The sequence below is a fragment of the Aulonocara sp. 'chitande type north' Nkhata Bay genome, linkage group LG12 (assembly GCF_057382095.1).
Source record: "Aulonocara sp. 'chitande type north' Nkhata Bay isolate Kocher_YH1m ecotype deep benthic linkage group LG12, A_spYH_male_GT1.1, whole genome shotgun sequence".
Lineage (NCBI taxonomy): Eukaryota > Metazoa > Chordata > Actinopteri > Cichliformes > Cichlidae > Aulonocara > Aulonocara sp. 'chitande type north' Nkhata Bay.
The window spans coordinates 3,882,891-3,904,832 of record NC_141355.1 but is presented as its reverse complement, the minus strand read 5'-3'; the positions used below and the strand labels follow the sequence as shown (position 1 = coordinate 3,904,832).

The window sequence follows — 21,942 nt, the reverse complement described above, 5'->3', positions numbered from 1 at the left end:
AAGGTTATGTTACAAAGTATTGAGTTGTATTTTTGTTATTGACCAAATACTTATTTTCCACCCTGATTTACGAATAAATTCTTTACAAATCCTACCATGTGGATTCATGGATTTTTTTTTTCACATTCTGTCTCTCACAGTTGAAGTGTACCTCTGGTGCAAATTACTGACCTCTGTCATCATTTTAGGTGGGGGAACTTGCACAATCGGTGGCTGACTAAATACTTTTTTGCCCCACTGTATATGTATTTATAAGGGTTTCAAATTACTGTAATTGCGTGTTAAAACAGTAACACGGGTGGCCATCTCCCAGATCAACAACAACAAGGACAAAACATGGACCTGTACTTTGAAAGGAGACACAGCTTCAGGTGACAGTGAGTGGAAAATTGGAAGAGAGGGCAGTGAAGGAGGAATCTGACATTGATGAAACACCAAGCAGTGAAGCAAATTAACACTGTGTGTACGTGGGTGTTGGAGGGGGGCGCAGTAAGTGTGGATTCACGGTCAGACAGCGAGAGCCTGATCGTCCATCTCAGGATACACGTCCTTTTTGCGCACTTCACTTCTCGGGGTAGGTGGGCTTCCTGTTCACTTTCATGCTACCGATAGGTCTTTCAGCGGCACGTCACACCAGTGCAGCACAAAGCAGCTGTGTACTCCTACACTGGAACATCAAGTGTCTTTGCCTCCACTAAGACATTTGACCCACTCATCCTGCCAGTCAGGGGAGCACGGACAATATGATGCGCTGTGTTTGCTTCCTCCGCTCTATTACCCATGATTATGTAGGACAACATTCCTGCTAGCTGCAGCACAGGCACACGCTCAGTTGGTATCCATGGTATTCCTGTACGTGTCAGTTGATCGTCTTTTGGTGCTGCCCATTAAATTGTTTCTCTCTTATTGAGCTGTCAATCAAATTACAACAGTCACCTTTTCAATTAGGAAAAATGTCATTTTGCAAACTTGTTTGGAGTATATATACGCGCTTAGATTAGCCACCTCTGTGCTTGTCCTACGACGGTCTGTCAGGAACATAGTACGTGCCAAATGACTCAGAACTAAATTGTAATTATAGTCTTTACAGGCGTGAGCCCACCACAAAGCCTACTAACAGGTTTCTTTGTTTTCACACCACAGCTGTTGTGATAGCTTTGCCAGCTTGTTTAAAAATTATTTCTCTGCAGGGAGGGGAAGGGTTGCTCCTCCTTCATGAGAACAGAACAGGAGGAGCCCATATTAGGAATCTGCTTGTATTTAGTCTGGCTTTACCTAACCTTTGGCTGTAAGATTTCACCCTGTTTGGACGTCATTTGTTCTGGCTCCAAGGAGCAGCTGTAAGATCAAAGGTAGCTGGAGGCCGAGGGATCGTTTGATAAAAAGTACGAGGGGGGGTGTCTGGTGGATGGGGGAGAGAAACTGGTCTCTCAGCAGTCTTTACTAAATGAGGTTAATTGAATCTGGGTAATTGCTGACCTTCCTGTCTCAGTGAAATTACAGCCTTAACTGATCAATGCTTTTCATAAATTTATGCCTCAAGGTCGTTCAGCTGATTATACTGCCCTCCCTTACTGCCCACGTTGCCTCGCTCAGTTGGCCCATTGTGCGAAAAATTAAGCAGGGAAGCGTTTCAACACAAAAAGAGTGCAATTATGCTCGTTTCAGATTTTCCAAATTAATTAGCTTGCTGTGTTTTTAAGTAAAGGGAGCGTGGACGTGGAACATTTTCAAAGATTATTCCTCCTCGCTTCTTTGCTGTGAAAGCAAATGCGTCTGGCTTTGCAGGAAATGTCCTGCTCTCCTTCTGCTACTCTGCAATTATCTGGAGATTTATGCAGTCAATAAGTCACTGGTGTTCGGGGAAGTTGGGGACTTTTTAAAACAAACAGCAGTGTAATTTGTAATTTGGCATTCCCTAAATCTGGGAATTATGGTTCTCCATGTGGCTCTTTAGGGAGTTAGCACTCTGATGGTGGGTTTACTGGCCAAGCTCCCTCCCTGGACTCCTTCTTTTTCTTCTCCCTCTTGTTCCTTTTTACGCCTGCCGAGGAAACGGGAGGATTTCACAGCTGCTGAGAGCTGGGCCCTGGCTGGGCCCTATGACCTCCTTCTTGCTTACCCCCTCCCTCCCTGAGTCTCGCTCCCTTTTTTCTCCAGCTCTCCAGCAGTCTCTTTCCTCAGGGAGCTCTTGTGTGGCTCAGAGGAAGCTGAATCATAAAGCATGGCTAATGAATAGAATAGGGAAGGAAAGCTGAGGCCTGCTGACGGCCCTCCAGAGAGGAGGCCAGGCCCCTGAAGCCCGAGGCTCAAATAGCAGACGGTCCCCACAAAGGTCAGGCTTCCTGCGGCCCGCTCCAAGGGCTTTTAGCTCCCAGGCAATGTGGCTTGAATTTCCCCCATTATTTTTTAAATGGTTAAATTTCCCCGTTTCCTTTGGAAAACCTGGCCTCTGCTCCTCTTTCTGTTTTTCATTGTCTCTCCCATTCTCTCTATATATATATTTCCCCTCTGTCTCATCTTTCTCCATCTGTTTTTAATGGCACCCAGTGTTGCCTCAACAAAGAGAGTGTGAAGAATTTGTTATACATGACCTCTGTACACCACAACCGCAGGCAACTCAGACTGCCAGCAGCACAGCCCCGTGAAAAAATGTCAACGTGACCAGCGAAACCCAGAAAGTTCTGTAAAAACAACAGCTAGCAACATCAGGGCTCTGCTTTGACATGCCTTTTTAAGAAGTGCTCTTTGCAAGCCGGCCTTGTAATTGTGGATTATACAACGGACTCATGCAGACTTGGCAGGTGCAAAACACAGCATTAAAGTCTAAATATTGGTTGTTGATGTTACTTGGAATACATTTGCACTATAAAACAGCTCACTGCACAGTGAAAACAGCCAGATTAGGAATAAGGAGATCTTGGCACGTGAAGAACAAGCGTTTTCTGTTCTCTTTCTCATGAACGTGTTATGTCTGTCTAGCTGTCTGGAGAACCACTCTGGTCATAACAATTGCTTCAACTGTTACGCCGAGTTATGGCATTACCTACCCTGTCTTTTCTGGTTTTGTGACCCTGTGCCACACTAAGCGAGTCCTCGAGCCAACTCCCGTGTCCATTTGACAAGCTTCATTTCATTCTGAGCCCATATTTTTCTTCCAGGGCCTCCAGGGCAGCGATTCAAGGCTGAGGTTGTGCTGTTGCAGCGCTGAGGCTTGGTACTGGAGCGTTTAATGTCGTCCAAAGCTAACAAAGAGCCTGTGTTGTAGGCTGGCGCCCTGGTTCTGGGAGACTGAAAGAGGGCAATGCACAACACTCTGTCTTTCCTCTATAGTCTTTCACCTTGTCTACTGTAAGAGGAAACAGGAAATATTGCAGTTCAGCTGAGTGTTCGCCCTCCTTTGAATGTTCCACCCACTGAGACTGAAGAGCTGTTATTGACCTTTTCTTACAACGTCTGCTTGAGGTTATTGAACTACCCAAAATTCGCCAGTTGTCTTCCTATAAGCGCTGCAGTTAATTATTAGCGTAACTGAGACAGTTGCAATTGTTGCTGTCTAATTGTTGCTGAGGTGTTGAAGAATTTAATAAATGCCTAATGTGTCCTCGATTCAAGCCTAATAGTGCTGACATAGCATCACTGGCTTAGAGCAAATCTTGTGTTGTTTAATCATTTTAAATGTGTCTGGCAGATGCAATCGTTCAGAGGCACTTTGTGGCATCTTCCCTTTAGGTTCAATACCTGCATTTTGTTGAGTGTTGAGCTGAGGCATCAAGCGCAGACATGCAAACATTGTTCTGAACAGTAACACAGTGGCAGCCGAGGAGAAATTGGGAGATCTTGGAAAGAAGAGGATGTCCTCAAAACACTTGTGAAGTACTAACAGGGATGCCAAGGACAGCCATCTGTGTTTACAAAATCATTTGCTTTCTCTTTCTGTCTCTGTCTCTCTTGTACTCACTCTGATTCACTGTTCATTCTTTACATATGCTCCCTTTGTGCCGCATAAAATACAAGCATGGCAGTTAAGGACACTCGGGCCCTTTGGGTGGAACATATGTTCAGCTTTTGCAGCTTTTTACAAGTCGGCAGATCCCAGATGAGAGCAGCTAAAGCAAAGGGAAATAGTGGCTTTAAACAAAGCCCCTATATGGGCTGCTGTTACAGGCCGAGGGTTTTCATGGTTAATGCCGTCCTCCAAGCACGCAGACAGTGTTTTTGAACAATGTGGCTTTGCTGCTGTTTTGACTTGCTGTGTGGTCAGCGGCCATGTTTTTTGCAGAAATAGCTGATGTTACTTTTATTAGGTGTTCTAAATTCAAGGGCAAAATAATCCTTCTGTGTTTAATATACTACAGATGGCTTTCTTCTTCATGCGTTTGCCCAAGCACCATTTTAATATAGACAACCAGGTCTCTCCGCTGCTCAGTGTCATTTGCATTAGCCACGTCTGTAAACGATTGGTCATCACTTTGATACTGTCGTCGATATTAAATGAGAGACATATTCTATTCGTGAGATATGTACGTTTCTTGAAAAATAACACAAAATGAAATATCATTTCTGAGGGCTAGAGAGAGGGTGCTGGAGCCTTTGTGTTCGTAACGCTGCATAGCCATCTTCTGACTTCCTCCGTCTCTGCTGTCTTTGACAGCATTTCCTTTAAGGGATTTCAGGTGGCACAACAGTGCCACCTAATGTTTCCTCGTCAGGAAAAAATCAGACTAGGACCACTTGGTACAGAGGGAGTTCTCTGCACTGGCTGATTGAAGACTGTTGATTGACTGTGTAATGCTGTGTGTGGGAGATGAACTTTACTTCTAAGCACTTATGACCACATTTGTGGCTGGATAAGCCTTTTACTGAAAAAACAAAAGTATATATCTGTGTTTGCTTCCCAGCTAATGAGACAAATCCACTAAAGGTCTGCTGTCCTTTTTTTTTAACAGGTGTCTGATGTAGGATCGGAGAAGCTCTTTTCCCCTACCACACCCAAAGGTAAGCCCACTCTGCTTTTTCTCTTTCACCGCAGTCTTTCCTCCTCATTTATTCACATCAGCTACTGGGTCCATTCAGATTTAAATGTCAGCAGACATAAACAAGGTCTGGTGACTACATATGCATACATTTTTGCCAGGGCGCAGAGTGGCGTTTCTTGGACGACCTAGCCAAAGGCTTAGCCTTCCTACATATTGGTTCATTAGAGGGGATTTAGAGCCTCTCTGCCACATGCTCCCACAAATGGGAACTTCCCCTCAGGCAATACAAGCTCTCTGACAGCAGGCCTGGACCATAATGGATGCCAAAGGAAAAAGGCAGAAAGAGCTTTGTCAGCCCCCCAGACAGCACAAATTCAGTGTGCGTGCATCCATATGCACATGTATGGATTACAAGTCCTTTGCTTTTGCACAGGATGAGCATGATTTGATGCAGTTTTTGCATTTGTGTGGCTTCATGCACCTAGTGACATACTGTGTATATTAGGCAGGTGATACAGAAACTATGCAAGCACAGAAGCACCTCTATATTTAACACATGTAATGGTGCAGTGCGTGTGGTAAATACATGTTATTTTAAGTGCTTGCTCCCCAACACACCTGAAATAACAGAAAGATGAACCAATCAGATGCATGAGTGCTTTCAGCCCCATTTAGTAACATGTAACTAAATGATGAGGCTGCAGATACTGTAACATGTGATAGTGTTGGAGAAAAAGTTGCAACTAGCGTACCTAGCAAAGGCTTCGAGGTTGTTGTACAGCACTTAACGTCCACCATATTTACCAAACAGATCTTCACAGGCTCCTGAAGAAATGTTCAGTCTACTTCAGCACAACAAAAAGGAACGAGACATCATATTGCGATGTTGTTACTGTTACAAGTTCATTGTAAAGTCTATCAAGTTGGCAATCCAATAAATTGGCCCAAAAAAAGAAACAAAAAACAGAAAAAACAGTAGTGCAGTGTAGGTTTGGCTAAGATCCAGCCCAGTCAAATCACCCAATCCTGGTCGACAGGTCAGCGCAAAGAGAAACACACAGGGGCAGGCAGTAGAGGAGCAGCATGATCAGCCAACTCTACATCACATCCACCAATGTTGTCCTGCTAACAGTGAGAAGCCAGATCTGCCTTGCAACAGGAAGTTACAGTAGCGCGTCAGTGTCAGTGTTCAGAATTTGGTGCCTGAAATTCTCTGCTGTTGCCAACTTTTTTGCACCGGCACCAGTTTTTTTTTTTTTTCTTGGACGAGGGGCACAGTGGAAATGTGTAGGAGCAGTTGTAAATTAGGCACCAACACCGTCCTGGTAGAGAAGAGGTGCTACTGACAGATAGCAGCATGCAGACCGTGTTCCCTCAGGGCAAGAACCAGGAAGGGGTCCCATTAACACAGACTGAGAGGGAGGGAGGTGGAGCTTTAAAACAGTGCAAAATATAAGGTGGGTTTTGGAGGGGGGCATGTCTGCAGACTCAACAATAAGATTTGTGTATTATAATGTGACGGTTAGGGATGCATACATGTATTTGTTGATACTGTTATATTGTTGAAAATGTATTAAAAGATCTTTTGCTGTAAGGACGTAATGTAACAAAAGTGATCTGTTGCTCCGAAGTGTTGCTTTCTTTAGCACAGTAGCTTTGACTGCTGAGTGGAAAAGCATGGCTGACAGCAGGGAGAGAAACCAGGCTTGCAGACTGTGTGATGTAGATGACCTGTGACCAGCACTGGCCTTAAGAAACCAGCATTCACAATGACAATGACTTCCAGACTTGCATGGTTTAGAAAACAACTAGACCACATCAAACAACAACTATTCCCCACCAGGCTGTTGAAATACTGCTGTTGTCAGCTGTCAGGGTGTTGACTTACTTTTATGTTTATGCAGAACATGGCTGCATATAAGCAGACTCTACCCTATAGAACTGCGCAGGCATGTGCGTACTTGATATTTTCCATTTTAGCCAGTGTAGAAAGACCTCTGTGGATCTGGCTAATGTTCACACAGAGCTGAGGATTAGGTCCACGGAATTACATCCCGACAATCCAATCAGAGGCTCCTGATTATCACACAGATCAACCAGATTCTGTTTGGGCGATGCAAACGAAGGACACCAGATTAGAATTAGAGGTTAGAAAGGGAGAGACGACAGAGAAATTCAGCAGTTTGATGAAGTGATTTGGTGACAGTGAGGAAGAAGTTATCACGCTAAAATTGCAGAGCTGCCAGCCAGCCTCATCGCCCATTCCACAGTTGTTGTCCAGCTGTAATGGATTCTAGGACAGTGTTTGTTTCAGACCTAGGCTGGTTTTTCCTCTGTGTACGTATAATGTGTGTGCAATACAAAGCAGCCCACAGGCTGTTTTCCTCTGGTTTAGAATGGAGAGTATGTGTCCCATTACCGATCCTATAGGACTGATCACCAGGCCTGTCGAGCTGTTGGCTGGAAGACTCTCAGACAGATTTCTGTGTGCACGCAACCCCACTCAGGCACACACACACCGAAACATTATGGCACACATAAATATGTAATGCTGTGATGATGTTTGGCTTCCACAAATTGCTAGATAATGAGTGTTTCTCTTACTTTCACCTCTTCCTCGCTCTTCAGTGTCGTGCTCCTTTCTGAACTTTATTTTGCGATTACGTGTACAAACAGTCGAGGTTAACTCCAAATTGTACACAGGCCCACAGTCTGTCATGTTAATGAAACGGTTCAGGGTTAATAGAGGAGAAGAAAGACCAACATTGTAATCACTGATGGCAGAGCGCTGTAATTATGCACACAGGACAGGGTTTTGTGCAAAACCCAGACACCCTCGCCGTCTTTCCCTCATATTTACTTTTCATCATCTCTGCATTTCTAGCATGTTGACAGCCTGTTATAGATGTAAGCTGACACTACTGGTAATAGCACAAGTGAATAGTATCTGTAATAACAGAGCACACACTGCAATTCTCTTTGGGTGTTGTTACCCAAGAGCTAGCAAGAAGTTGCACTGAATGTCTGCCTGTGTTGCTGGTTATGATGTAGGAAGGTGCAGCAGAGGTCAAGCATTATCTAACACGTATTGGTTTTTGTTTATTTGCTGTCTTAAACCTCCTGCAAATTATTGATTTCCTGGAGGATGGCATGTTTAAGTAAAAGAACTCGTTCTCCACTCAGGGCTGCTCTTATTGAATCGCAGGTCATAGTTTACCGTTGTCGCTTGCTTGAAGGCAAATGAGAATCTAAATGTAGCTGCTGAGCATTCGCAGGGCACCTCCACAGAGCACAGATAAACACCTCACTGGTAGGCCTTCTCGTGACATTTCAGAATGCCGGGCATATGGATGTGCCGGGGAGTTATCACCTAGCTGTCAGCAGCTAGAAATATCTGAGAGGAACACTGAGGAATGTGCACCGACTGTGCTGAATGTAGCATCTGTGGGTTTTAGAGCAGTAAGTATAGTGTATATACCTTCTTTGATTGCTTCCTAGTTTTCACTGATGCCTTATTGTCTTAGCTAGATGCTACCTGCCACAGAGTGATTGTAAACCCACGCTGTGTGCCATCCACCAGAGAAACCTGGGGCATCTTGGGATAGCAGGCGAAAGATTGGTAGAAAACCCATTTCTGAAGTGGATTTGTGCCCTTGTAATCCTGATTAATTTTGACCCGTTGTGCTCATTTTAAACAGAGCATTACAGTAAGCGTGAACACAGCAAGCTCTGGGGCGAAACCAGGAGCTTAGCGGCTTTGGGAGGCTTAGCTGCAGATGGCATTTTAAGCCGGACTTAATAAATTGTTTCCATTAAACTTACCGGCCCACACATACTGGATTAGACCAGTGGAACAAAGGAAGAGGAGAGCGTGTAGGGGAAGAGAAGAAAACACACACACACACACACACAAACTGCCGTGATGCACATCTCGGCTAACATCTCTCTGCGGCAACGTGAGAGGTGAAGATGAGGTTAACGTAATGTTCGGGGAGAAAGACGCTTTTGGACATGCAGCATTAACTCACTTTTGATCTCTTGCTCATCAGGGATGTCGGACCAATTTGGTTAATTGACATAGAAATAAACAAACAAAAAAAGATTCATAAACCATTTAGCTTGGCAGTGGATTTAGGGCTTATCCTCTAACTGTTTATATATAAACACATTACCACTGCTGTAGCTTAAGGATTTAGGATGTACCCCTACCCTTGCCTCCTTTTTTTTTTTTTGCTTTTTTTTTTTCCTTTGGCGCATTTTTACTCATACATCCGTCTGTTTTTGAAGGAAATCAATTCCTTGTGGTGGAGCCCTGCCTCTTCCCTTTTCTATCCGCAGCCCGCCCGCTACCTCCTTCCCCCATCGGCTCATGGCTTGCTCCCTAAGCTCTCATTATGTGCTACACAGTCCAGGTCCCTGTGTCGAATCGCTAATCAACCACCCTGTCTGCAGGCCTGCTCTCTCAATAGGTGCTGAGTGGCCTTTGTTCCACCACTGATGTTTGCTGCATGTCAATAAAAGAGCTATGGTCTCTTCTACCTCCGCCTCCTCCTCTAGCCTTGGCCAGACAGAGCAAAAGGCCCGCTCCTACAGTGAAAACTTACATAAAAATGAAACAGTCTCTCACCTGCTGCATTCTGAATGCCGGAGAAGGGAGGAAGGATGGGTGATTGGAAAGGGAGCAGCAAGGTCAGGGGCAGGGGATTGAGGGCGGCTCAGGCATAGTGAAGTAGATGAGAGAGCATGTTTGTGTTCGCCTGAGCAGCTCTCCTCTGGCCAGGTCAGTGTAATGTATCACTAACCTCGGCGGCCAGCCTGACTGTTTGCAGGCTCTCACCCATTAAATAATAAATGGAGGTTGACCCTCTGACCAGCTAATCAGCTTTTCGCCCCCGTTGAATCAGGATATAGTGGAGTTAGATAGAGAGTGTGGCTGACTGGCTAACAGGCAGGCTAGATGACTGCAGGGCAGACGTGACGCTGGGAAGCATAAGGGCTGCAAAGGCTCCATCCAGATCAGCAAGCTCTGGAATTGAAAAGCAGCCATCACCGCTGTGGAATCTAAGCCTGGCGAAGCTCACGTCGAGTACCTAAATTGATTTGTTGACTAATTCCAGACAGGAAATGTTTTCTTTATCCGCAAGACCGATATTCCTGCTGTTGAAATAACAGTTTCTGGTATCGCCCCCATACTTTCATGTTTGAAAACGAGCCGTCCCTTACACCTCTTTCACTTGTTGAGCTTGAAGAGAACCTTACATGTCTCTGGATTTGTTTTAAATATTAAAAAGCATGAACTCAGAGCAGGATACAGAAAGCAGAGAGATTAGCTGGCACTCTGAGTTCAGGGGAATAAAATCAAAACATGACTTGTTTCCTTATCAGTCTGTGGGCTATTTCTGTAAACAGCCATAGGGCAGCTTATGAGTGATTTGTTTTCAGAGAAAAGGGCGATATTAATGTTCCCTTTATTGATAGTGTTAATGCTGTTTGTGCAGCCATCCTTGTCGGAAAGATGAAAATAAATAGGGGGAGCTCAGCGGAGATAAGACACGTGTTTAATTATTAATTGAGCCATTACTGACAGAGATTGCCTTTTTTGATTTAAAGCAGGAAGGTCTGCTTCAGGGACAGAAAAAGCAATTACAGAATTCCCAGTTTGCACCGCTGCTGCCCATCGTTCAGCGGACACTGCAAGAGGGAAGTGGAAGGAGACAAAACGCTCCAACACACGCATACATCCTGTCACACTGCGCTGTTCCATAAATTATTTTAATTCTTCTTCAATATTTATGGCTTTTTAAATTATGATTACACAGTCATGTACTATTCATGTAGAGTCGCAGACAGTCAAAGGGACCAGTCCACATTACCCACAAGCCCTCTGTGGTCTGGCACCTTAAAAAGCTGACTGGATGGAATTTGGTTTGGTTTCGCATCATTCAGCCAGTGAAATCAGACTGTATCGCCTTTTACGAGCTGCCTGTTTTCAAAGACTGTCTTGATTTTGTATGCGTGGCAATTAGCTGCCTTGTAAAGTCATTTCTGGTATGTCATTAAACCCCCTGTGCACTCTGCGGCCTCTGTTATGTCCATTAGAAAAGCGTCTGCTCTGTGCAAATCGCCCAGCGGGCATGAATATTAACTCTGCCTTCCTTTAGAGCATTTGATAACTGCTGGTTAAGTTTCATTCTTGAAACAGAAACTCTCTCTTGTGTGTGTCAGCCGTGACACGTCAGGATGCTTGACACCTGTCAGTCAGTCCTATCGCTCCCTGTCATCTGTGTCAGTCAACCCATGGGTGGTGATCGGCTATTGTGAGAGAAAATGGAAGTCACGTTGAACGCTGTATGACTAGGCTCCATTGTGTGCCTCTGCGTTCATTGACCGAGTATGGATTCAGCTTTAGCTGTGGAGTGGGAGCAATTACAAAATCACTAAAGGCCACGAGGGAATTTTAGGATACGTTGTCTGCGTTTTGGCTTGAACGCGGACAGACGCTGTTTCTCATCTTACATGTTAAGTCAGAGTGAAAATAGTGCAAATTTCAGTGTACTTAACATTACAGCCTCGAAATCCCCCAAATACCTTTGGGGTTCAGTACAAAGAACAGCTTTTCAGTGTTGTCTCTTCAGATCAGATAAACTATTGTACCTCAGCTACACACACATAGCATTGTGTATACTTGCTAAAACAAAAAAATTGCCATTGTTTTGACAAAACTGGTTGATTTATTATATAAATGTTAACATTCAGACCCTGCAGAGAATTTAATTTAAGCAGCAGCAAACTAGCATGCTGAAGCTAACCGCAGTAGTCATACTTTGGTCTGATGCGTCCCCCGATGGCCAACTAGCACGGCTCAGGTCGAGTCTTGTCTCAACAGAGAAAAAACATAATAAATGGATGTAGGCTCAGTGGTTTTTGTGGCTGTTGTTTTTTTTTCCAGAGGAAGAGAAGAATATAAAGAGGATAAGTCCATACAGCAGCAGCAGCTCTCATCACATCTTCTATCTAATCTTAATCCTCCTCCTCCACCAAAACAACAGCCAGCTGCATCGTGGAAGGCGTTTTCATTGTTTACTTATGAGAATACATGACCAGCGTCTTATCACAGCTGTCAGGCCTGAAATGTAAAGCGTGTCGCCTGTGATCACTTGCAGGTTTTCTTGTTTTTAATCCTTCAACTCCAGTCATTCTGCTAGCGAGAGTGGGTCCTCCCCTCCCCACATCCCCACACCCCACCCTTTATTTGTTTGAAGATCCCAGTTCTTCGCTATGTGCATTTTAAGCTCATCTGTGCTGAGAGGTTCAGAGCCAATGTTGTTTGCAGATGAGGCTGTAACACTCACTGACAAAGCCAGATGGTAGGCGATTGTGGCCAAACATGACACTTGGATAATGTACAATCGCTGGCAGGGGGACATTCAGCAGCCTAGATGGATATTACGAACATGCTTGTAATGCATTGGGATCAGTTCACACAGCTTTATAAAGATGGGAAAACCATCAACAGGAACAAAACGGATGTAAAATGCTCCAGATTCCATGAGAGACGAAGGACGTCCAAGTATCAGAAGAATGTGCCAGAGAATTTAGGGGTGAAAGGAGGTGAACCCAGTAAACACGATCCCAAATCCAACAGAAGTATCGTCCTGCTGTATAACGTATTTCCCGAGTATAACCAGATGGGTGGTCCGCCTCCAGTGTTTGTTCGGTATTCATAGCCCCTTACCTTTTCACTGGTAGCATATTAGTACCCACGTTTCTGTCAGTGGCTTATCAGAGCCACTGTGTCTACAAGTAAAACCACAGGCTCGGGCTAGCTTGAGTGAGGGTTGGGTCTGGAGAGGTGAGCCTAGCTATTAGCCTAGAACTCAACACATGGTGAAAGATGTAACCCGATACGCACTCCTGAGAACAGGCTTGTGTTTGCTTGTGCATTTCACCAGGAAAGAGCAGCATTAATCGTCCCAGTGTTTGTTAACAGACAGGGAGTAATTCACTGAGACAGAGCGCCCTGCGTTTTGGACAGTTCAGAGGAGGTTAAAAAAAAGGAACATGAACAGTGTGGTCTCCTCCAATATTCAAGCGGTCATCTGTTTGGCTGTTGCTTTTGGCTACCGGTGAATTCCCTGCACTGGGCCCTGGTGGTGGGGCCCCTAATGACCTCTGACTGACTCTAATACCCCATTCAGCTGAGCATGGGCTCCAGCCTTTCTGGCTGTTGGGTTAGTACTGCTGTGTTGAAGGGTGAGCAGCAGGACTGGGATTTCACTGTTGTTTGCTTTGGGAAAGAGCAAGAGAGATTGTTCCAATGTCACACAACCCACGGAGAGATGTGTACAGAGGACTACCAGCAGTATCGACTGGGGTTAGGCTGATATATGTAGTGTTGCTGACATTTTCCTTTTGTTAAGATCAGATTTTCCCACCTTTGTATAATGCTGTTTCTCTGATTTAACATGTACTGTATAGCAGATTATTTCCTAGATTATCATCAACAAGAATTGGGTGATTAAATCGTGTATCAGAGCTATTTTAAAAATAATGAATAAAATAATTTTTTCTTTCTTTTTTGGTTCATATTTATGTAAATTTTCAGGGGTAAATATTCACCTTAAACATGGCCAAAGTTTTAAATTGCCTGGTTTCAAGAAGTGGAGCTATCCTAATTTGTTCATATCAGGTACAAAGCCCCGCCCATAAAGATGACTTCAAAGGTCACCAAAACTCATTGTTCCAGACTTTGTATTAACTGAGGGACTAAACTGTGAGATCACTGTGAACTTTAAACCAAGCAAAGACTAAAACAAACAAACATCTGGAGTCAAAAATATTATAAATGTCCCATTTACACTATATTTTAACAGTTATAAGAGTGACCATGTCAAAATATTGAAATACTTGACAAATTTGTGAATATCTTGGCATTATTAGTACAGAAATGTAATCTTAAAAACAACTGGTAGCGCAACCTATTACAAGCGATCTGCAGAGTCAGCCCAGTGTTATCAGCACTGATATTTACTTTCCAAAGAGCACATCTGTTAAAGCCTAACTGTGACCAATTGCATCAACATCACGCCTGCCTGTGTTTTTGGAAAAGATCAATATATGGTTATCTCTATCACTAATGATACAGTTATTGACTCATCAACTGTGCAGACAAGTGCCTCGGGCTCCTTATCAGCTGTGGCACACTGTATTAGTGTGTCGGGCTGGTGTAGCGCCGGCCTAATCCTGGTAGCAGGTGCCACTAGAGCCGAGGTAGAGTGGTCATGTTTTTCAGGGACGATGAGCCATCTGGGTCTTGATACTTTATGGTGCTTAAAACACACTCTCAAGTGTGACACTCCCAGCACTTACCTTTTAGCTGCACACAATAATCTAAGCGCTGGCTGCTAAAGGGAGCGAGGAGGCTTTCAGGAGAATTTACAGGGTTTGATGTGGTGTGGCGCCTCCACTTCGACATGGATTCATGAAACAGTCAGACACACTTGGCGGTTTGATTTTGATTCCTCCAACTCCGTCAGTGTTGCTTTTGTCATATTCTGTCTGAAATATGTCGAGCAGAAAGAAAGCCTGTTTGGTTTGGTTTTTTGCCTTTTTGTGCCAGCAAACCTTGCTCAACACTTTTCTGGGGCCCTGTGTTGTTTTCTTTTCTCTGTTCTTTTTCTTTTTTCCTTCCCCTGGTGTCGTCTGTTTCATCTTGCGAGTGATTTGGCTCATTTCAGAGTCCAATTTCGCTCCCGTTTTACCGTGCACCACCCCTCTCCTCACAGACATACTCACATTCACACATTTCCCCAATCTGACACGCTGCCTTCACACTCCAAACAAATCAATTCTTCACTTTCCAAACTTGGAACACCAGAGTGAAATGCTGCCGCTCACAGCAGCCCTGCAAACACTGTTGTTTCTTGCCCACTAGGGCTAAAGGAGGCTAGATTCTTCGTGTGTGTGTGTGTGTGTGTGTGTGTGTGTGTGTGTGTGTGTGTGTGTGTGTGTGTGTGTGTGTGTGTGTGTGTGTGTGTGTGTGTGTGTTGGCACCCACTTGCATGCGTGGCATGGGTTTAGGTGCAGACGATGCTGGGTTTAGGTTAGCAGCAGCCTCAAAGGTCAGTATCCAGGCCTTGTCTCCATTCGTTTACTTGACACGATTCTGTACCCTCTGCTCCCTCTTCCCTCCCCTCTGCCTTATTAACTAACCTCTCTTTTCCTCTTTCTCCCCCCGGTCTGGGTCACTTTATCCCTCTTCCTTGGCCTCTAATCAAGAATGATGAATGAGGTGCAAGGAAGGACAGCGAATGTTTGTGAACCTAATACACCCTCCAATTGTCACTCTTGTTGTGGCGGCAGTGGGGAGAAGGAGGGTAGTGCTTTTGAGAAGGCTTTTGTGTGTGTTTGTCTAACTAAGCTGTGAATGAGAGCTATTTCAAACATCTCTACTCCAGTCCTTTAAGTGTGTCATCAAGCCTTGATGTGTAATTTATCGACCCCCCCACCCAAAAAGCAAAAAAAAAGAAAAACGACGCTCGAGACTAGACTTAGGTGGTTTTTTGTTTTGTTTTTTTAAGTATTGGCTTTCAGATATTACAAGCTCTGACTATTATAGGAAGAAAAGGTTTGTAGCTCATCGGAGCACGGCTCTTTTGGCATGTAGTCTTTAACAAGGCAAAATGGCAGCACTAGTGCCGTCCTCAGCAGCTGCTGCGTCTCCATCTGTAAGCCTAAATACCCAGCAGCACTACAGGAGCCGTGCAGCAGTGGGATCCTCCTATAGAAGTGGCACCGACATGACACCAGTGACTCTATAGTGGACAGTGTGTCCCCGCCAGGGGGGCTGCTGCTGAAGCTCACTATCTTTAGACAGATACTCCGCTGGGATCTTAGGACCAGATTTCATTTACGCTGAAGATTATTGTAGTGATACTGACTTATCAACTGGCATAAGAGTGTAGAAGTTGGTTTTAGTTATCAAACAATATTTTTGATAAACTAGCATTTTCAGTCATTATTGCATCAAAATGCCAAACAGCTGCGTGTAGCTAGTTTGAAGTTTATGGCACTAACAGTGTATGACTTCACCAGTGCATTTGGAAAATGTCAATTTTCTGCACTGAAAAAAGTACATGACACATTATTTACTTTGAAATGTTAAACTTGGAGCAGTAGTTATGTTGCAACTGGTTGCATATGACCGTAAATGCAACAGTGTTTTGGTTTTAAATTCCTGTGGCATGCTGTACGAGTACAGCTAGAGCATCGATAGTGTCTTGAATGTTTAGAGAAGCAGTATCAACGTGTAAGCATGAAAAGACAAAGAAAAGTGCTGTCTGATGGATGGTCTTGCTATCTGTCTGTCACTGATGAATGGATATTTGTTTTTAGCCATTCCCACTAATGTGATACCAAGACTTTAGAACATTAGTTGTCTCCACATTTTTGGTTGTCAAAGGGTATTATTAATCTTCTTTTTTTTTTTCAAAAAAGATGCTTTATTTGCATGAAGCAGGTGAGTAGCTCAGGCACTATCTCAAGTTAAAGCACAGCTTGCAATACTCATCCACTTTATCTCAAAAAAATGCACTGGAAACGTGATCTGTCTGCAAGGATGTTTGCCCCACCCCTTTCTCTGCACTAAACTGCAACGGCTGCATATGTCACAACAGTGAATGAGGTATGGTGAATGGTTAGGAGCTGTCAGCTTCCAGTTGTTGCTTTGCTTTCAGGGTGAGGAGTGAAAAGGGAGATGGAGGAGGAGGTAAAGAAAAACATGCTGGCTCTTTCAGCCTACTGTCATGCCACTTAAGATTTGTTGAAGGATTTTCACCCAACCGTTTCCATCCCATTGAGAAGTAATCAGTACGGCACTGAAAGATAATATTATATCCACTTAGATGCATGTGGGCTTCATGCACGTTCATACATGAAATGAAGCTGGGAAACAGTGGGTCTGTTTACACTGCTGCACACTCACTCCCTCCATTTCTGCTTGGACTTGAAGCTTCCTGGCAAAAAGCTCCTTGTCTTTGTGTCTCCTACATTCCTTCTCGTCCTCTCTTTCATTCCTACCTCCTTCCCCTCCATTCTCTGCGGATTATGAGCCAGCTGGTAGGCTAATAGAGGATGCTTTCCTGCGGGGCACCAAAGTGATACTGTTCAGGCAGTATGGAAGCTTAAGTAAAGCTGACACGCTGCTCAAGAACTACAGCCCACACTGAGCTCCACAGAAGCCTGTAGAGAGATTCTGAAAAGGTCTTTAAGGTATGGGAGACACAGGGAGGCTGCCGCTGTCCTCCCACCGCTGAGCTGTGATGTGGGAAGCAGGAGTTAAGTCCTTTATTAGTAGTGGCAGCCGTTGTCTCCAGTCACCTCGATAATTGCGGCACCACGTCCACTGCTATAATCAATTGAGACAGCTGCCGCTGCGGCGTTCAAGTCCATCAGGCAGGCGTGTCATGCTAATTAATGAAATGATAAGGCTAGTGCTTTCAGCGTCGCGCAAATAACTCCTGAAGGCCCCCCTTCTCTTTTCAAGACAAAATCTAGCCTCAAAGTTCAAGTTACCCCTCCCGTTCTCCCCGTGTTGGCTGCCTGTCCACTGCGGCCCAAAGGGGAAAAGGGGTCACAGAGGTTGGGGATGGGTCAGTGACAGTGAAAGGGGTCAGATTTTAGGCTGGCAGGGTGGGCCGTGTCAGAGGAGCCATTAGACTTGAGTTTTTCTGTTGAAAGTTCCAAGATGTCTACCCTTTTATTTCGGAGAGCCCAGTGGCACTGACCTTAGATGACCCAGCAGTGTTCATAAGGAGCTGAGACTGATGGCTTTCCCAAAGCACATGAGCTTTGCTAGACACATCTTGGGGGAGGGAGGATCCTGACAGAAAAGGAAGTGCGAGCGTGGAGACGCCTTGCTTTGCAGCAACACATTATAGCCAGGGGTTAATGACAGTTTAACATTGCTTTTGGAGCTCCGCTGGACCGTGCATGATATAAAAGGGTTTAGACAGTCAACATCTCAACCTCTGTTGTTTCCACACTCACTCTTTTCCCTCCAATTTAAAGATGTACTCGTTTGCCTCGCATCCACAACGATGGCATATGTGCCATAAGGGATGACTGGCATATGTGTCCTGCACCATATGGCTCGAGATTGAATTGGGATGTGATATGCGCAGGAAAAACTGATTCATCTCTCAGTTTGAGCTGCCAGCTCTGTGAAATGAACATTAGGTTGTCGATTTATGCCTGTGCTTTGACTGTAAACGTGTTACAGCTTAACACCCATCCCCATTCTGGTGCCATTCACTCCTTGGTGAGCCGCGGCAAAGAGACAGAGAGAAATAATTGAAACGTGTCAGCTGTCCCCACTCTTTAGCTATCTTGGCCAGCTTTCTCCTCTTACACCCACCCTCCACCCCCCCCCCCCATTTACATGTCCCAGAGATTTGCAAAAATGTCGCCTTGGCTCCCCTCGTTACCAGTTTGGAGATGCTCGAGGCAGATTAAATAGTGTGAGGCAAAGCAAGCCGTTGCAAATTTCTCCTATGATTTTATTATTAGCACAATGATTCAACACTGCTCAGCCCTTCTGTTCCTCTCGTACAAAATCATTTTGTTGAAATCACCCCGCCTGTTTCCTATGACTGAATACCTCACGGCAACGAAGTGTTGATTGGCAAGACTGCGGTTTCCTGCCTTCTGCCAGTATCTGTTATAGCCATCTTCCACAGTCACTCACTCATGAGCTAAGCCTTGGCTCTGTGCAGATTGCTTGTCTAGAGAGGTACAAAAACCAAATCATTGTGAGCTCAACCGTCAAGAGCAGCAGAATATCCTGTCAGCCAAAGCCAGCGGGAGACGCATCAAGGCAGTATGCATCCTCACATACTGTCTGCAACCTCCAACGTCTTTCGGCGGATATGCTGCTTTATTTAAATATCTGTCTGTTCATGTCCTTATTTTATCACTGCCCTGACTGTTTATGCTTTGGCAAAGCCATGAAGGGAGTGAACCGCAGTGTTTGCCTAGTAAATGAGAACACCCAGTGGCCCTAAGCCCCCGACATCCCCTTATCATTGGGATACTTTGCATATTCTCGTATCTAATCTGAAAGGGCTTTTTGCATACAGGTTCTGTTTCCCTGGCTGTTGTATATACTGGTATCAGTGTCAGCCGTGAGCAGGTAATTTATGTAACACACTCATTTGCATGCACAGCATTAGCTTGCTGAGGGTTTTAGTTGGAAACCAAATGAGAATTTTCTCTAGAGCCCTTGTTTCATTCATGAGGTTGCAGGGGCCATTTGCAGGTAGCCAGGTGTGTATTTAAAATAAAGTAGTTAAACAAGCTTCAAAGTAAATGATTTCTAAAGATGAGGAAATGTGTGCAAGGCTTTTCTTCTGGGTTTCTAGTGCCAAGACACCTTAAAGGAATCTCTTGCTCACGGGGAGTATGCCATGCACCAGCAAGCCACAGTCCAGCTAAGGGCCAAGCAATTCCAGACTGGTCCAAGCCATTCCAATCTGGGCCATCTGGCTGCGTAAAGGCCACAGAGGACCAGATCAGTGACAGCTCTCCAGATGTTCCATAGGGACACACAGGGTCACAAGTTAAGGGTATCGAAGGCAGGAACAGCTGTGTAGCGACACCATGTTCACCTCAGATTCCCCTCTGGACACATCAGTTATTACCAACAAATCCCAGTGGCTTGTTGTCCGTCTGCTACCTTAGTCCCTGCATCCCTACGCTCCACCCCTTCCACTCCCCAACCCACAACACACTGAGGCACGTGCACACAGGGCGAGGCCCAATTCCCTCGAGTAAGCAACTCCACGAGAACAACTATAAAAAGATCAATACTGGGATGAGATGTCATCTGGTGAGCAGACTTGCCAACACCCCCCTAGGGAATGTCCCTGCGCCCCCCCACCCCCCAGTGCACTAACCCAGCTAAGGGGAGAGGGGTGCCACCCCCACCACTGGGCTGCCCTCCAACCTGTCTGACTCACCCAGACCATCTGCTCAGGTTTGCAGGGCAGAGCTTCAGGACAGCACTTTTTTTGCGCACTCGTATGGCATTTGTTTCACATGATCGCCTGTGGCTGGCCTACTGTTTTCCTCAGTATGTAATTTCAGGGAGTATATTACATATCCTGCGGAAAAGAGGAACAACTTTGTGTTTTGTTTTTGCAGCTTAATGAAATGCATGACAGTCAGCTGACAGTTGTGCAGTGTTGCTTTGCATTGATGGGACCAAAAAAACATAACAAACAAAAAGTCTTTTTTTTGTGGTGGACGTTTTTGGACTTCAAAGCTTCTGTGCTAGCATTTTAGCCGCTGCCATTTTGTTCTTATGGCAGAGTGCTAAGTTATCAGCTAAGGCTGGAAAGCATGGTTAGCTAGCTACATTTACAAACTGTATGGCTGCACGTATTTTACTCAGCAAAACTAAAGTACTATCTTGTGTGTGCCACACAAGAAGCCATATTAAACTGAATTTTAAATTCAATTAAAAATTCTGCAAATGGCACCAACAGCTTAAACACAGTGATGCAGTCCAGCCTTTGGCTAACTTAAAATAGCAGGAAAAAAAGCCGCTGCAGCTCCCTCTGGTAGCACACCTGCCAGTCAAAGCAGCCACACCCTGACTTTAAACCTTACCAGTATCCAGAAGTGCAAGTTCTAGAAAAATATCACGCAGCATAGGGTTTTATGAAGGAGTATGACGGTGTCAGAGTTATCATGCATACATATTGTATATTTTTCAAAATGGTAGATAAACCTATTAAAAAAAAGGTCAGTTTGCAAACAATAAAAATCTATTGGATAATGCAACTCTTTTTCTTTCTCCAACAAACCGGTCTGGTTTTCCTCACTTTGTTCTGCACTTCACTAAAATGAAGTTGCATGTGTTTGCCAACAGTAAAAACTTGTCCAGGTTCCATTCATTCGTGTGCACGTGTGGGTGTGTTTTATTGTGCGTGCAATCGTATATGTGTGTGTGTGTGTGTGCGTGCAATCGTATATGTGTGTTTGTGTGTGTGTGTGCGCGCGCTTGTGAGTGTGAGTGAGCTTTCAGAGGGATTTTAATGAGGGATGTGTTGGTCTGTGCCGATCGCTGCCTCCATTAGAGCCCATTAGAATCATCATTAAGATAACCCGGCGCTCGCTGTGGCCCTGGCTTAGAATGCGAAGCCCCCACCCCCCTACCTTCCCTCTATGGTCGTAGTGAGACTTCCTTCAGTATCACTCGCCTTGCATTATGTCTGGGAAAACTGGTTGCCATGGCAACATCACCCAACAGCGACATTTTGACTGTGGATATTTGCTTCTTCTCCTCCGTTTGTCTGTCTGTCTGTGCCCGCCTCTGTGTTTTTGCCATTGAGTATTCCTCTTTCTCTGTCCCCGTAACACCGAGAGTCTGACAGTTTAATCCAAGTCCCAGACCCCAATAAATCCGGAGGTCTATATAGGCCTGGACCCAGGAATTCATTTGAAAATTATGACACCATAGCCAGCCCCAGTTCTCCTATAAATGTAAGGAGTAAATGGAAGGGGAGCTCAACAAATAAAGAAATAAATAAAAGCCCTGCCTTGCCTTTTTATTGGCCTTTTTATGGGTGTTAGGATCCTTGAAAGATTAAGCAGGCTGTTAATAGGGCCTGGATATTCCATTAGTGGGCTGCATGTTGAGTTCTCACTGGTTTGACAGCAGCTCCCAGCTCTTCTCATTTTGACTGAAACCCTGCTGTATCTGAGCACTCGTAGCTTAGAGCCACCAAGAGGGCACCACCAAGCTGTCTGTCTGCCTGTCTATCTCTGTGCATGTGTGCATAGTTAAAATGAATACCAGCAGTAGCAGCTTTGATTAGCTCAGAAGCTACAGCAGTGATTTTGCTGTTGCAGTTGTCACACAGGCGTATCCTCAAGCTCACAATCTTTGCGGGCCATTTTCCTT

The 21,942-nt window shown here is 44.8% G+C and overlaps 1 protein-coding gene across 10 annotated transcripts in view; it reads left to right on the top strand.

Annotated features, from left to right (window-relative positions):
* The window catches only part of fbrsl1 (fibrosin-like 1), a 290,461-nt gene that overhangs the window by 251,446 nt on the left and 17,073 nt on the right, over positions 1 to 21,942 (top strand). For all 10 annotated transcript variants that reach the window (XM_086313247.1, XM_086313246.1, XM_086313253.1 and 7 more), the window contains one exon: positions 4,950 to 4,998. In XM_086313247.1, coding sequence (XP_086169373.1) covers positions 4,950 to 4,998 — 49 coding nt within the window. The remainder of the gene's footprint in view (positions 1 to 4,949; positions 4,999 to 21,942) is intronic.